This window comes from Larus michahellis, chromosome 5 (assembly GCF_964199755.1).
Source record: "Larus michahellis chromosome 5, bLarMic1.1, whole genome shotgun sequence".
Classification (NCBI taxonomy): Eukaryota; Metazoa; Chordata; class Aves; order Charadriiformes; family Laridae; genus Larus; species Larus michahellis.
Window position 1 is genome coordinate 46,157,562 of NC_133900.1, and position 13,055 is coordinate 46,170,616.

At 55.2% G+C, this 13,055-nt stretch overlaps 1 protein-coding gene across 4 annotated transcripts in view; it reads left to right on the forward strand.

Moving 5' to 3' along the window:
* The first annotated feature begins 439 nt into the window (after positions 1 to 439).
* The window catches only part of ZNF638 (zinc finger protein 638), a 68,806-nt gene continuing 56,190 nt past the window's right edge, over positions 440 to 13,055 (forward strand). For 3 of the 4 annotated variants that reach the window (XM_074587136.1, XM_074587137.1, XM_074587139.1), the window contains exon 1: positions 441 to 598. In XM_074587136.1, the coding sequence (XP_074443237.1) occupies positions 504 to 598 (95 nt within the window). In that variant the 5' untranslated portion in view covers positions 441 to 503. Of the gene's footprint in view, positions 599 to 13,055 lie in introns of all 4 variants that reach the window. The other variant, XM_074587140.1, reaches the window with a different exon arrangement.

A 13,055-nucleotide genomic window follows, 5' to 3' on the forward strand; every position in this document is an offset into this window, starting at 1 on the left:
TCGATGTAAACACAGCGAGGGGGCGGGGGAATCCCCGGGCGCCCGAGCCGTGGGGGGTGGGGGTTGTCACGTGGCGGGCGCGTGGCTGCGGGGTGGGGCGGGGGTGGACCTGAACCCTTTGGGGGGGGGGGGTGACCCAGCCCCGCACCCCGAGTGATGGGGGGACCGCGGGGGGGACCCAGCCCCATACCTCAGTCCTGGGGCCAGTGCTGGGGGACCCGGCCTGTACCCCCAGTTTTGGGGGGGGACGCGCCTTCACCCCCAGGGTAGGGGGGGGCACCCAGCCCCACACCCCCGAGTGTTGAGGGCACCTCGAGGGGGACCCAGCCCCGCACCCCCGGCTCCCCCAGCGCCGTCCCCGAGGTCCCCCCCCATCTCCCCCCCCGGTTACCCGTGTCCGGTGGCCGCCCCCCAGCCGCGACGAGCCCAGGCCGGCTGCCAGCACCAAGCCCGGGGGCCGCGCCGGGCGGCGCCCGAGGGCACCCGCTCCCCGTCCCCCCGAGATGCCGGCGGGAGGCGGTGGGGGCTCCGCGCCCCGAAAGCGGGGCCCCCAGCGCCCCCCCGCCCCTGGCCCGCTGCCCCTCGACCCGCTCGGACGGTGAGTGCCCCGGCCCCCCGGGGGTTCCCGCAGCCTCCCCGGGGGTCCCCACGCCCGGCTGCCGGCCCCTGCGCACGGAGGGGTTGGAGGGGGGTAGGGGAGGTTGGGCGTTTCCCAGCCCCTCGGTGTCCCCAGCCCTACTCGCCACCCCCGGAGCCTGCACTGGGGTACGGAGGAGCTGGGTGGGAGAAGCAGCCCCACGCCCCGGCACTGGGTCGGGGGTCCAACCCGCAGCTGTGGGGGGGCTCTGGGAGGAGGGTGCCCATGGGACAGGGGTGCATCCCCGTGGGGAGCCCCACATTGGAAGGGGGTGCACCGAAATCTCCTCCCATTGGGGTGACCTCAAAGCCCTTCCACTCCCTAGAGTGGGATTTTGATAAAAGGAAGGGGAGGTTGCAGCCTGGGGAGGTCCCCGTGCCCCTGGCCAGGGGGGTCCCCACGCTGTGGGGAGGTGAGGACCCCCCAGCAGGAGGGACCGTCCTGAAGGATACGGGGTTCGGGAGTCAGCCAAGGGATGCTGCGTGGTCCAGGGACCCCCATGGGGCCGGACCCCCCTTGCTTGTACCAGTTTGCCCCCACATGCGTGTGCAACACCCAGACCCCCATCTCGGCAAAGTCCCAGGGTCTCTGCCACTGGTGTCTGGAGTGTCCCTGGGCATGTCACTTTGCTCTCCTGCCTGATGGGAAGGTGTGCTACTGAGCAAAACGCAATCAGCTGTGCTGGGGGACAAGGAGAGGGCCGCATCCAGGGCCACTGGCCCTTGTCCCTTAGCCCAGCATCTGGATGGTTGCACCAGCCCCACGGCCACCATGCTCCCATCGATGGCATCGATGGCTGGAGCGGCGAGCTATTTCTAATCGTGTGCCCTCATCCGTCGGGAACCTGCTCATCACCAGGTGCTAATTTGGGGCGAGTTGAGAAATAGGGGCTGGGTATCGGGGGACAAACATCACAAGGTGTCCCCAAGAGGCGAGCGGGATGTCCGCAGTGTCCAGTCGGGCATGTAAGACGAGCAGGTTGCTCCGTTGAGGTGACAATCTCCCCCGGTCGCTGCCGTCCACTTGGGCGACCTGAAATGTGGCACCCTGGGGACAAATTACCACTCCAGGGCGGCTGACTGCTCCTTGTATGGCTGAGGACCGGGCTCTGCCACCAGACAGGATAAAAATAGCCTGTGGCCAAAGGGCCTGATCCAGAGAGGTGCTGGGCACCCCCCTGGCACAAGGGAATGGTGCACTGGCTCTTGCCCATGTGGGTTTTGGGGTGTGGGAGATGCTGATGGAGGTCCGGGGGTGCTGCTGGGCATCTGGCACAGGGAGGGGGTCAGAGCTGGGGCAGCCCCGCTCTGGGGTGGCAGGAACGGCCCCGGGGAGGCAGCACGGGATGGCGCCGGGGTGCTGGGATGTTTGTGCTTACTGCCTGTAATGGGAGACGTTCCCGAGCGCAGAAGCCCATAGGTTCCCCACTGCCAGCACGGGTCCGGCCCAGCGCCATGTCCCATCACGAGGAGCCCCACAGCTCCAGTGGATTTGCCGTTGCCCCCCCAGACCCTCACCTGTGGATCCCCTTTGGCTTTTGGGTGCGCAGGGACACTTGTGGACCCGGAGCTCCCACGCACAGGCACGGTGAGGACCTGAACTGTTGGGGACAGTGGTTTGGGGGCTCCCGGGTCACTTTGGGGTATGAGAGGTCCTGGCACGGACCTGGGCGATGGTGCAAGTGGGCACGGTTCTGCCCTCGTGGGCACTGTTCTGCCCCCAGCTCCATCCCCGGATCCTGTGGGGTTAACAGGATGGGTAACGGGTGAGGGCAGCCCCGCAAGGTCAGTGAAGGCCATCGAGTGCCTGAGAATGCCACCGACGTGTTGTCACACACTGCCCTGGCCCCAGCTGCCGACGCGGGAATGTCAAACACGGCCTCCCTCGGCACCACACGTGGTCCCGGCCACAGGGATGCCTCTGTGGGGACAGGGACATGGGTCTGTATGTCCCCTGCCCTGTCCCCAGCAGGGACACGAGGCTGCACGTCCCCCTGCATTTAACCAGCCTCATCTTCTGGCGCTCGTCCCACCAGCCCCACACCCGTGTCTCCTCATCTGTGCCTGTATGCATCTTTCTGTCCCTTCTCTCCCCCTTTCCCAACCATCTTGCTGCTATTTAGGGGTGGATTTGCATTGCTTTGGGGGTAACACCCAGAATGCCCCATTTGGGTCCCCTTTTGGAGCCAGACGAGAAAATTCTGGAGCCCTTTGGACTGGGAGGGGAGAGCCTCATGCTGGAGGGTAGGGCATTGGGCATTTTCTGGTTTTTTCCCCCCATTCGTGTCCACAGGTTGTTCCAACCCAGCCCCAGAAATGTCCCTTCTCCTCCCAAACTGCTCTCCTGCACTAAGGGCCTGCTGAGACACCTCCCCTCCCGGCATCACCGCTCACCTTGCATGCTGAGGGGCTGGGGGGGCAGGGACCTGGCGGGCTGGGGGGACACATCCTCCTGGGCAGGGGAGCCATGGGAGGTGGCACGGCGGGGAAACTGACTTGCCTGCGGTCCTTGTCATACCCCTCCAGCCCACCCTGCCCCAGGTTAAATGCAGCCCGGGGGCGGCACTCAGAGGCATGGAAAGGGACTTGGGAAGGAGCAGGATGCAGCCCCAGGGCTCAGCAGTTTCAAGCTACATCAGTTGCTGTGATTTTTAAGCCTGGTGTGACCATGTTGGGGACTGCCAGCACCAGGGCTCCTCATCCTCCCAGTCCTCTCAGCACCCCAGCTCGCAGTTCTCCCGGTGCATCAGCTCACCCGGCCGTAAAGCAGCACCGTGGGGACGCATCCTCCAGAGCTGCGGGCATGCCCCTGAGCTGTTTGGAGGCACGGGTGGGTGGCCGGAGGCTGTCTCCAGCCTCGGCGCCGGTGTCACGCAGTGTGAGCCCCCAACGGTCCCCAGGGGCTGGCGACTGCCATCTGGGGTGAGGGGCTGTCACACACCTGGGGTACAACGCAGGGGAGTGTAGCAAGTCTCCAAGCTTCCTCGCGCTTGCTCTGTGCTGCACCACAGCTGCTTAAAATGTCACCTTTGTCAGGCCTTGCTGATGAATTAATAAATTAACTAGGTGACGGTGGGAAAGCAGGTGCTTTGACACGTCCCTGATCCAGCCCCAAGGCTCTGGCTGGTGAAGGTGCAGCTGGGAATCAGGGGCAGAAAGCAAAGTCCGGAGGTCCCATCCTGTGGCAGAGGAGCAGTAGACGATGGGGAGGTGGTGGCTGCTCCATATCCTTGTCCCTGGCCAGCTGGAGTAGGACTGAGAGGCAGTCCTCTGTTGGCAGAGGATCCAAACATGAAGGATGCTGTGTGCGGCAAAGCGGAGGGTTTCTGGGTCAGCTCTTGCTTGAGCTTTGCAGGCAACAGCCTGAATAAGAGGGTGTTTTATGGGGGTTTCCAGCAGCCCCAGCACTGGCGGGCAGAGCTGCTGCCTTGCTGGGGTTTTGCTCCCACATCCCCTGGCACAGGCAGAGGCCAGAGGGACCCACCGAGGAGCCAGCCATGAGAAGGCGGCGTGCTTTGCTCATCTGTTGGGGTGGCCATCCCTGTTCTCTCCTCCATTTCATTCCTGCTCCTTGGAGTCTTGTTGGAAAGAAGCGGAGGGGATCCCACTGCGGCTGGGATCCCTGCAAGATTGCTCTGCCCCGCTCCATGCTGCTGCGAGACGCTGCTCCCGCTCCAAAACTGCCTTTTTAATCTTGCCAAGCTCAGTACTCTCATTTTATTCTGACAGCCTCACTTACATGCGTGGCTTCATCTGTGCGCTCGCGATCTCATTGCAGCGATGCAGCCCCGAGTCCATCCCACCTCCCTGGGCCTTGCCCCTACTTTACCACTATTTAAACTGAGCGTTAATAATTCACTCTCACAAGGTTTTTTTTTTTGGAGCTCGGCATCCAGACTGCGCAGAGCATCTGCGGCAGGAGACAGGGAGTTAAACGTGTAGTCGTGGCAAAAATGGATTTTAAAGGGCAGTCCCGGCGTGGGGAGCAGTAATTTCAAGCCCCAGGATCCTGGCTGGGAAGCCAGTCCCCGAAGCAGCCAGCCCGGAGCCGTGCAGGATCCCGGCCCTGCTGCAGCTCTGCCGGCTCAGAGGCACCATCTGCCGGGAGAGCTCCCAGCTCGGCCCGGCGGCTCCAACGGGGATGGATGAGCCGTCAGAGCGTGAAGGAAACATATTCCCCCAGTAAATCCCAGCTCCTTCCGTGTAGAGCAGCAGCTGCAGGGGCTGGGGCAGGCAGCTGCAGAGGGAAGCACAGCGGACAAACACGTCCTTAAGCCTCCAGCATCCATAAACACCCCCTGACAGAGGGACTCGGCTGCACTGCCGCCGCTCGGGTTCTTTTTAATCTGCTTTTAAAACATCTGCTAAGTCCCTGCTTGCAGTCAAACAGGATGTACTTCGAGGGCAAGTGTTTTTTCTGTGTCAGGAGAAACTGTGGTCATTTTTACAGCCCTTTTTGGTGTTTCTGCTCAGCAGGGAGAGTGTGGGGACCTGAAGGAGATGCAAGGGGGAGGTCTGCAGGAGGGCCATGTCCTGGTGCCCCCTTCTCCCCACAGGAGGATGGCACAGTGGGGCATGGATCCAGCATGCTCCAAGGGTATGCACGGTCTTCTCCCGGGAAGCCCAGGGACTTGCTCACATGGGTGATGAGGAAAATGGGGCTGCAGGGTCCGGGTAGGCATGATCCAAAGCTCAGGTCTTCCGAACGCATAGTATGGCCACCTCTGGCCTCAGCCACAGCAAGACAAAGAGCTGACAAACCAGGTGGAGGTCCAGAGCTCCTCAACATGGGCTCTCCCTGTCACCTGGGGCTTTCACAGCTCCGAGGTGTGTAGCGTCCATTAACAGTGACCTCCTTGTCGCTGTGATTGACAGGAGCACCCCTTGGGTCATTGTGATGTTGCAGAAGATGCCCAAAACTCACCAAGTCATAACACGACTGTGTTTCCAGGCTTCAGCTCTCCCACTCCTCTGACCCCAGCTCTGGCTCTCCCCCCATTTTTTGGGGTGTGACACACCTTTCCTACAAGGTGTAATGGCAAATGACTCACCCAGGATGCTTCAGAGGGAAGTGGCAGACCTGCTACATCTCTTCTATAGGGGCAGTGCCTGAATTCCTACGGCCCCCCTGTAGCGCCACACATTGGGCAGAGGGATCGGACATCAAAGATGTAAAACCAGTTAATTGCACCCAATCTGTTCCTAGACCCGGCTGTGGGCTGTGACAACCCACACTGTCACGCGGAGCGGCGACAGTTGCCAGATACCAATGTGTCAGACAAAGAGTATGCAGGGCTCCGCAAGCTGCCAGCCAGGTCCCGGAGTTCACAGCCTAAAGGACTATTAATACCTGTCAGCCTGGGCAGCCTGGAGTGGGACCAAATCGGATGGAAAACACAGACTTTGGGCAAGGCTTGACAATATGATGGGGATGGGACAGCAGCTGGGAGCCAGATAATTTTGTCAAGTAGCCAAAAACCTGCCCGAGTGAAGTCCTTCACATAAGGAGACCCTGGCTGCATCAGCTCCTTCCTGACTCTGTGATTTACATCTCCTCTACAAGATGTAGCCAGCGCCCTGCACTACATGTGTGCCTGCTCTCCCAGCAGCCACTGTCTCAGCTTGAGTCTTCGGTGACCATGTGATTTAAAAGTGGGTTGCAGACCTGAAAAATAATCTCACTTTCTGGCTACACCCCAAGGGCCTTCTCCTCACACCCCACAGCCCCTGTGAAATATGGTGTGGTTTATGGTGAGCTTCAGGGCCAGCACTGGAAAGGGGACTTGGGTTCCTGCCGCTGCAGACCCGTCTCTCCTGCATGCTGAGCTGCTGGGCTGAGATCTCCAGTATCTCCTGGAGTTGTTCTGGCAGCAGGTTTTGTGCTTTGGTCACATATACATCTCTTTTGGGGACCTTCTCTTATTTTGACCCAGAGCAGCACATCTAAGAGCTAAAGACAGTTTGGGTTTACTAAGCACCTTTAGAGAGAGCGAGATTCCTTGCCGTGTTCTCACATGGACATCCCGTGTCTGTGTTTTAAATATTTGGAACAAAATTTTATATGCTTGTCATCCATGCCATTTTATGGTTAAAATGATCAAAACCATTTCCAAGAGTGAGGCCTGTCAACGTATCCTTGAGCTACTTAGCATTGCATTTGCAAAGGGCAGCTTCATGACTTCAGCTGTGGCTCTGTGCACCCTACATCAGACCTACAACTGAGTCAGGAGCACAGAAAATTTGGCAAAGAACCAGCAAACACCTAAAACGAGCTGGATTATTGAGGCCCGTCCAGCAGCCCCTGGGGATTCCTTCACAGGAGCAAGGTTAGGACCTGGCTGTGGCTGAAGCTCTTATGAAACTGTAAGACTTTTATTTCAATCCCCTTGCCTCATGCCCTTTCCATCTCCTGTGTTTTGCAACAAATGAGGCAGAGTCCTGCAGCAAACAGGTCCTCCAGGTGCCAAACCCCACTCCTGCAGCAGAGCTGAGGGGGCTTCAGTCTCGCATCACATAACCAGAGATCGTGTCAGGATACCAGGATGTGTTGGACAGATCAGGTTTCATGAGCAGCCTAAATGTTTACATTCCCAAAGGTCTTAGTCCTTAATTTGTTTAATTTTACCGTCTTAATGATGCCTTTTAAAACAGCGCTGCTGTGATTGCTACTGGATATTTAGCAAATGAGACTGTGGATGTGATTCCAGCCTTCTTTGCACCTGGACCTCAGTCCGTTTTGACTCAAATTTAATTTCCGATTTTCAACTGTTATGTTTTACAACTGTCAGGGCAGGAGCGCAGAGCACTAGCAATGGGAACAGGATGGCGTTCAAGCTCCACGTAGGCAGAGGGCTCATCTCATCTTTCTTTTACAAAGCCTTTGACCCAAACGATTCTTTCCCAACAAGATGTTAAAGTCTCCACAGGAAGTGCTGGGCACAGTCCACCCTTGGGATGCTCCTAAAACCGCAGTTAACTCTGTCAGAGTCCCGTGGTCTCAACATAAAAGCTGATCCTGTCTTTTAGTTTACAACAGATTTTCCCTTCCAGAATACCTCGTCAGACAAGATCTTTGGGCTGGCCCCAGAATGGCAAAACAGACACAGGCATGTGTTATATAATTTAGCTGCAAGTTTGATTTAGAAGTTTAGGAAACACAGCTTCCAACTCTTCAAAACGATCCTAGCTTCTTACTTTCCCTTGCTATGCTGTGGTGGGAGTAAGGAATGCCTGTGGTCTACAGAAATCATGGGCTGCAGGACTAGATGTCTCTAAGCAGGTTTCAAAAGCCAAGAATATGTGGAAGTCTTAACTTTTAAGGGTTACTAGAGTTTCCAAGACTGCGATGCGCTGGAGAGGAATGGAAACAGGTTTGGAGACAAAGTGCCTATGACCATGTGTCAGCCCAGCTTTGTCAGAAAATCCAGCACCAGTGAATCATTTTTTACTGGATTTATACAAAGTGTCTGCGGGATCTCAAACACAACGTGGAAGACAGGCGCCCAGGCAACTTCAAAGCAGTACAGCCGGACAGATCGGAATGGCAGCCAGTCCACTGGCACTGCTCAGCCTACTCCCACTCTGCTAAAAAAGAAGCTGAGTGGGTGCCTGCTGTCTGCCACATTTGCAGCAAGATGCAGCGCTTTCAGCAGCTCTGAAATATGCTCCACCACGCAAACAAATGGTGTGGTTTGGGGCAAAGCTGGTCACAGGCCTGCTTTATACCATACGTGCTTTGGGGGCAGTCACGACAACACAGCAGCAGTGTTTCTGGCTGACTCTGTGGTTAGGTTTGGCATCCACATTGGTATTTTCAGGAAATAATGTGGCAGCTCTTAAAGGCATCTTCTGTCTCCTCAGAGAGAAGCCTGTGACTCTGCAAAGGTGCTTCACAGGCAAGAGCACAGAGGAGCCCAGAGCAACAGGAGCTCCCTGCACCAAAACCTCATAGGGCCACCCAAGGTGACAGAGCTTTTTAGACTCTCCTCTCCAGGTCATCACCGGCACTGCAGACCACAGTTAATGAGGGAAGACTGCATTTTGCGACACTGACTCACTGCATCCCCAAGGAAGTAAGCTCCTTGGAGGTACCAGGTATTAGTAGTATTACTCCAAAAGAAGACATAATTCCAGACAGCAGCATGGGCAACCCCTGTAAGTCAGTGCCTCAAAGTCTTAAGCTCTGTGCTAGTTTCCACTGGAAAACTGGGGCAGCCACTGGGTCCCAGTCAAGCCCAGGACTTGAAAAGGAACCCTGCAGAATGGATCCACACATTTAACTGGGGCTGTGCATGCGGCTGAACATAGGCTGGAAAAACAAGGTGGGAGCCACCTGAGAGGACAATTCCAGAAGCTCATAGTGTTGCTGAGGGAGGCTCATACAGGGAAGAGAAGGATGGCTGCTCACTACCCTCGCGTCTCTGATTTCCATAACAGCAGGTCAACAACCAGCCGCGGGCAAGGTAGGAAGGGCAGGTGCCCTCGCTGCACACCCGCTGCAGCAGTGCCAGCTTTGGGACAAAGCACAGCCTAGCAGCCACGGCGCGGGCCCACCGCAGACGCTGGACCTTCAGCAGAAGAACAAGGAGAGGAAGGCAATGAGGGCCTGGAGAATAAATCTTATGAGGAACGATTGAAGGAGCTGGGACTGTTTAGTTTGAGGAAGTGGAGGCTGAGGGGAGACCTCATCACTCTCTACAGCTACTTGAAAGAACATTGTAGAGAGATTGGTGCTGGTCTCTTCTCACAGGTAATTAGTGATAGAACAAGAGGGAATGGCTTCAAGCTGCAGCAGGGTAGGTTTAGGCCGGACATTAGGAAAAAATTCTTCACAGAGTGAGTAGCTAGACACTGGAATAGGCTGCCCAGGGAGGTGGTGGAGTAACCATCCCTGGATGTGTTTAAGACTCATTTAGATGTGGTGTTAGGGGATATGGTGTAAGGGAGAACTTTGTAAAGCGGAGATGATGGTTGGACTCGATGATCCCAAGGGTCCTTTCCAACCTAAATGATTCTGTGACAAAGGCTGATGAGAGACACAGAGGGTGCAAGAAAGAGAACAACGGCAGGCCTATGAGAAGTAGAAGGAAACAACGATGCCTAAAGACAGGCGGTGCGAGCACACCCACAAAAGAAAGCCCAGCCGCCCCGCTGCCGTGAGGGCACGATGGCGGCGGCAGCAATTATATAGGGGCGATCTCCCAGCATGCTCTGCGGCAACGGCGGGTGGCCCCAGGCAGCGCATGCGCAGTTGCACGCCCGAGGGCAGGCAGGGCGACTGCGCATGCGTACTGCGGGAGCCGTGCCCACACCGAGGCGGCCGACCTCGCGGGGCCCAGTGCGCCTGCGCAGTGGCTCGGCGTCTTCTGCGCATGCGCCCTCCGCGCCGCCGGTCGCGCTCCGCCCCTCCCCTCCGCGCGCAGCCGCAGTGCCTATTGTCTCCCTGCTCGGGGCTGTATCTCCGTGGCCGCCGCGGCGGTGCCCGGCCCGCTCGAAGCCTGGCTCCGCTCGGCTCGGCGCGACGGAGCGGCGGCGGGGAGAAGCGGCAGAGGAAGCGGTGCGAAGGGTGGCTGTGAAGAGCGCGGTGCGGCTGCGCCACGCCGGAGGTAGGAGCTCGGCGCCGGCCGCCCCCCGCCCCTGTGTGGCGCAGCGGGGGCTGAGGGGACGCACAAAATGGCGGCGGGTGGGGGCGGCTGGGGCTCCTGCTGTAGGCCATGGGTATGGCGCCCTCCATCAGCCGCTACGACGACCCCTCTTTAGGCCTAGCACCGCTCGCCCACCGGACCCCCGGACCGCGGCGGGGCTGGGGAGCAGCGCGGTGTAGCGGCCTCGCCGCCTTTTTTCCTTGGCTGCTGCGAAGCGCCTCCGCGCAGCCGGTTGATAACGGGGTGCTGCGGCAGGATCTATGCGCTGCAGCGCGTTTGGGCGAGCGGCTGCCGCCCCTTCGTTTCTTTATTTTGCTGCCGAGGGGGGTTCAGCGCGGCGACGGCAGCAGCGTTGTGTACCGCAGGGGCGGTGGGCACGGAGCGTCTCCCCCCTCCCCCTGCCAGGCGCTGTAGGCACACGGGGGTATGCCCTGCCCCAGCCACCCGGCCTCTGGTTGTAGTTTCTTGCAGCGCGAAGGGCAGGTGAGCAAACATGCGCTTGTGAACCGCAGTAGAACGCTTATCTGCATTGCAGCCGGAGCCTTGGCACGCTGGCAGCGCGCATGTTGATTTAACAAGTTTGATATTATTCAATCTCAGCTTTTACATGTTTGTTAAGTGAGGGAAATGCACCGTTTGCTTTCTGATTCTTACCTATGTTGTGTCTGTGTCCAGCTGTGTTTCAGTGAAAGCGCAGACCTTTAATCGAATCCACTAATTTAGCACATTACATTGAAATAAAGCTATCTGGCAGTTTGGGAATAGTGGTTTTGGCTTTAAAACTGGCCGTTGAATGAAGTAATGTTCACTCTGGTTAACTGGAGAGATTGGTTTTCATCACTGTATCCTTCGAGAGCTCAGAATGTAGATGTCTTCTGGTACCTTATAATTCTCGATTGGGGGTAGAAAGGCAGCTTTCCTGTTTCTTCCTTATGCGCTTGGCTTCTTGACTTTGAATAAAATAGTAGTTGATCTGAATTAGTCAAAATAACCAAAACAACAAAAATTCTTTTTGCCCAAGGCAAAGCGTTTTTGTGCCATAGCATAATCTGATTTATAGTGCCTATGCAGGAACCTTATTCATTTGGAGATTTGACCTTTTTTTGACACTTAGACACATACTGCTTTAGTATTTTTGCTCACTTACAATTATTTTAATACAGTAATGTAATATAGGTTGTTAATTTCTTAAAATTTATTTTTCTATATAATTTTTTTAAAAGTATGTAAATAACTGATTAAAATGTATTGTGTTTTAAAAAAAAAAAAAACAACCACCGACAATCATCCATCCTGGTTTACAGCCCAGAGTTGATGTTGAACATGTGTTCAGTTTTGGGTTAAGCTCTTCTGTCTGCTATGTGATTATTCACTAGTCATTTAGAATATTAAATTCTAACTATGTTGTGAGGTCTTCAAGGGGGTGGATGTAAATCTGAGGTAATTATTTTCCCTATTGACAAGTCACTCCTCAAGGACGAAAAGTATCTTTAATTGCAGTTTTTTCTGCTTTAAAAAAAATACAAATCATCTGCCAGAACTAACAGAACAATCATGCTGGCTTGAAGGGTGGAGGACATAAGGGACTAGACTGATTTCTTCTCCAGCTTCTTTGACAACTGATACAAATGCCTGCTGTTTATCCAAGGGTGGGGCTTCAAGTGGTTACAAAACTTGCTGCTCCCTGCTATACCACTGGTTTCCTTTTCTTCCATTCGGTTTCCCAAGTATCTTGCACTTTGGTTTTGGGGCTTGAGCGCAGTGGAAGCTCAACTGTGTTCGTGTTAGTCCTTACCAAAGAAGGAGCTCTTCAATTTATGAAACAGGAAGAACATCGAGACCTTTTTTTTTCGGCGTTTCTCATTTGAAAGTAAATACATTTTTTTTCTTATTTGTTTGACATCAAGTTAAGTATTCTGAATGGAGTTTATGTTTATTTAGTAAGTTTTAGGCAGGATTATTAGTATTTACTCTTTGTCTGCTATGCTCTTGGGCACATCTCCACATCAGGTGTGCAGAGCTCCTTGTACCTCAGAGCTGTTGCACGAATGTAAATGTACTTATTAAACAGCATGCTGGATTTGTACAGCTCTAAAGTTTTACATGAAAAGTGAAAATGGAAAAAGGACAGTAGATTTCTGCTGCTAATATTCCATGAAGGTGCTGAAATGCCCTTTTTGGTCATATTTTAAGAATTACTTGCTGAAAGACTTGTGCTGATTCTTTGTGTGTGTGTGTTTGTATATAAACTTGATGCACTGAAGCCCATGAACACTGGAATGGAATGGAGTCTTTTTGGAATACTTGAGTGAATTATGTTACCGAGCGGTACTGGCTCTGTCTGGGATGGAGTTAACTGTTTTTACTGCAGCCTGTGAGCTGTGTGTTGGATTTGTGGCTAAACCAGTGTTGGTCACACACCAGTGTTTTGTCTTTGCTGAAGGATGCTTGCACAGTGTCAAGGCTTTCCCTCTTGCCACCCCTGAGAGTAGGCAAGAGGTTGTAACAGTACACAGCTCTGACCTGGGTTGGCTAAAGGGATATGCCATACCATGTAATGTCCTGCTCAGCAGTAAAAACAGGGGTAGAAGAAGAACAAAAGGGTGGTTTTTGGCTTCCAAGGTGGCCATTGCTTGGAGCCTGGCTGGGCACTGGTCTCTCTGTGGGAGGCGGTGAGTAATAATTGCCTTTGCTGTGCTTGATCCCTCCCCCCCGCCCTTCTTACCTGTTAGATTGTCTTTGTCTTAACCGATGAGTTTTCTCACTTTTGTGCTT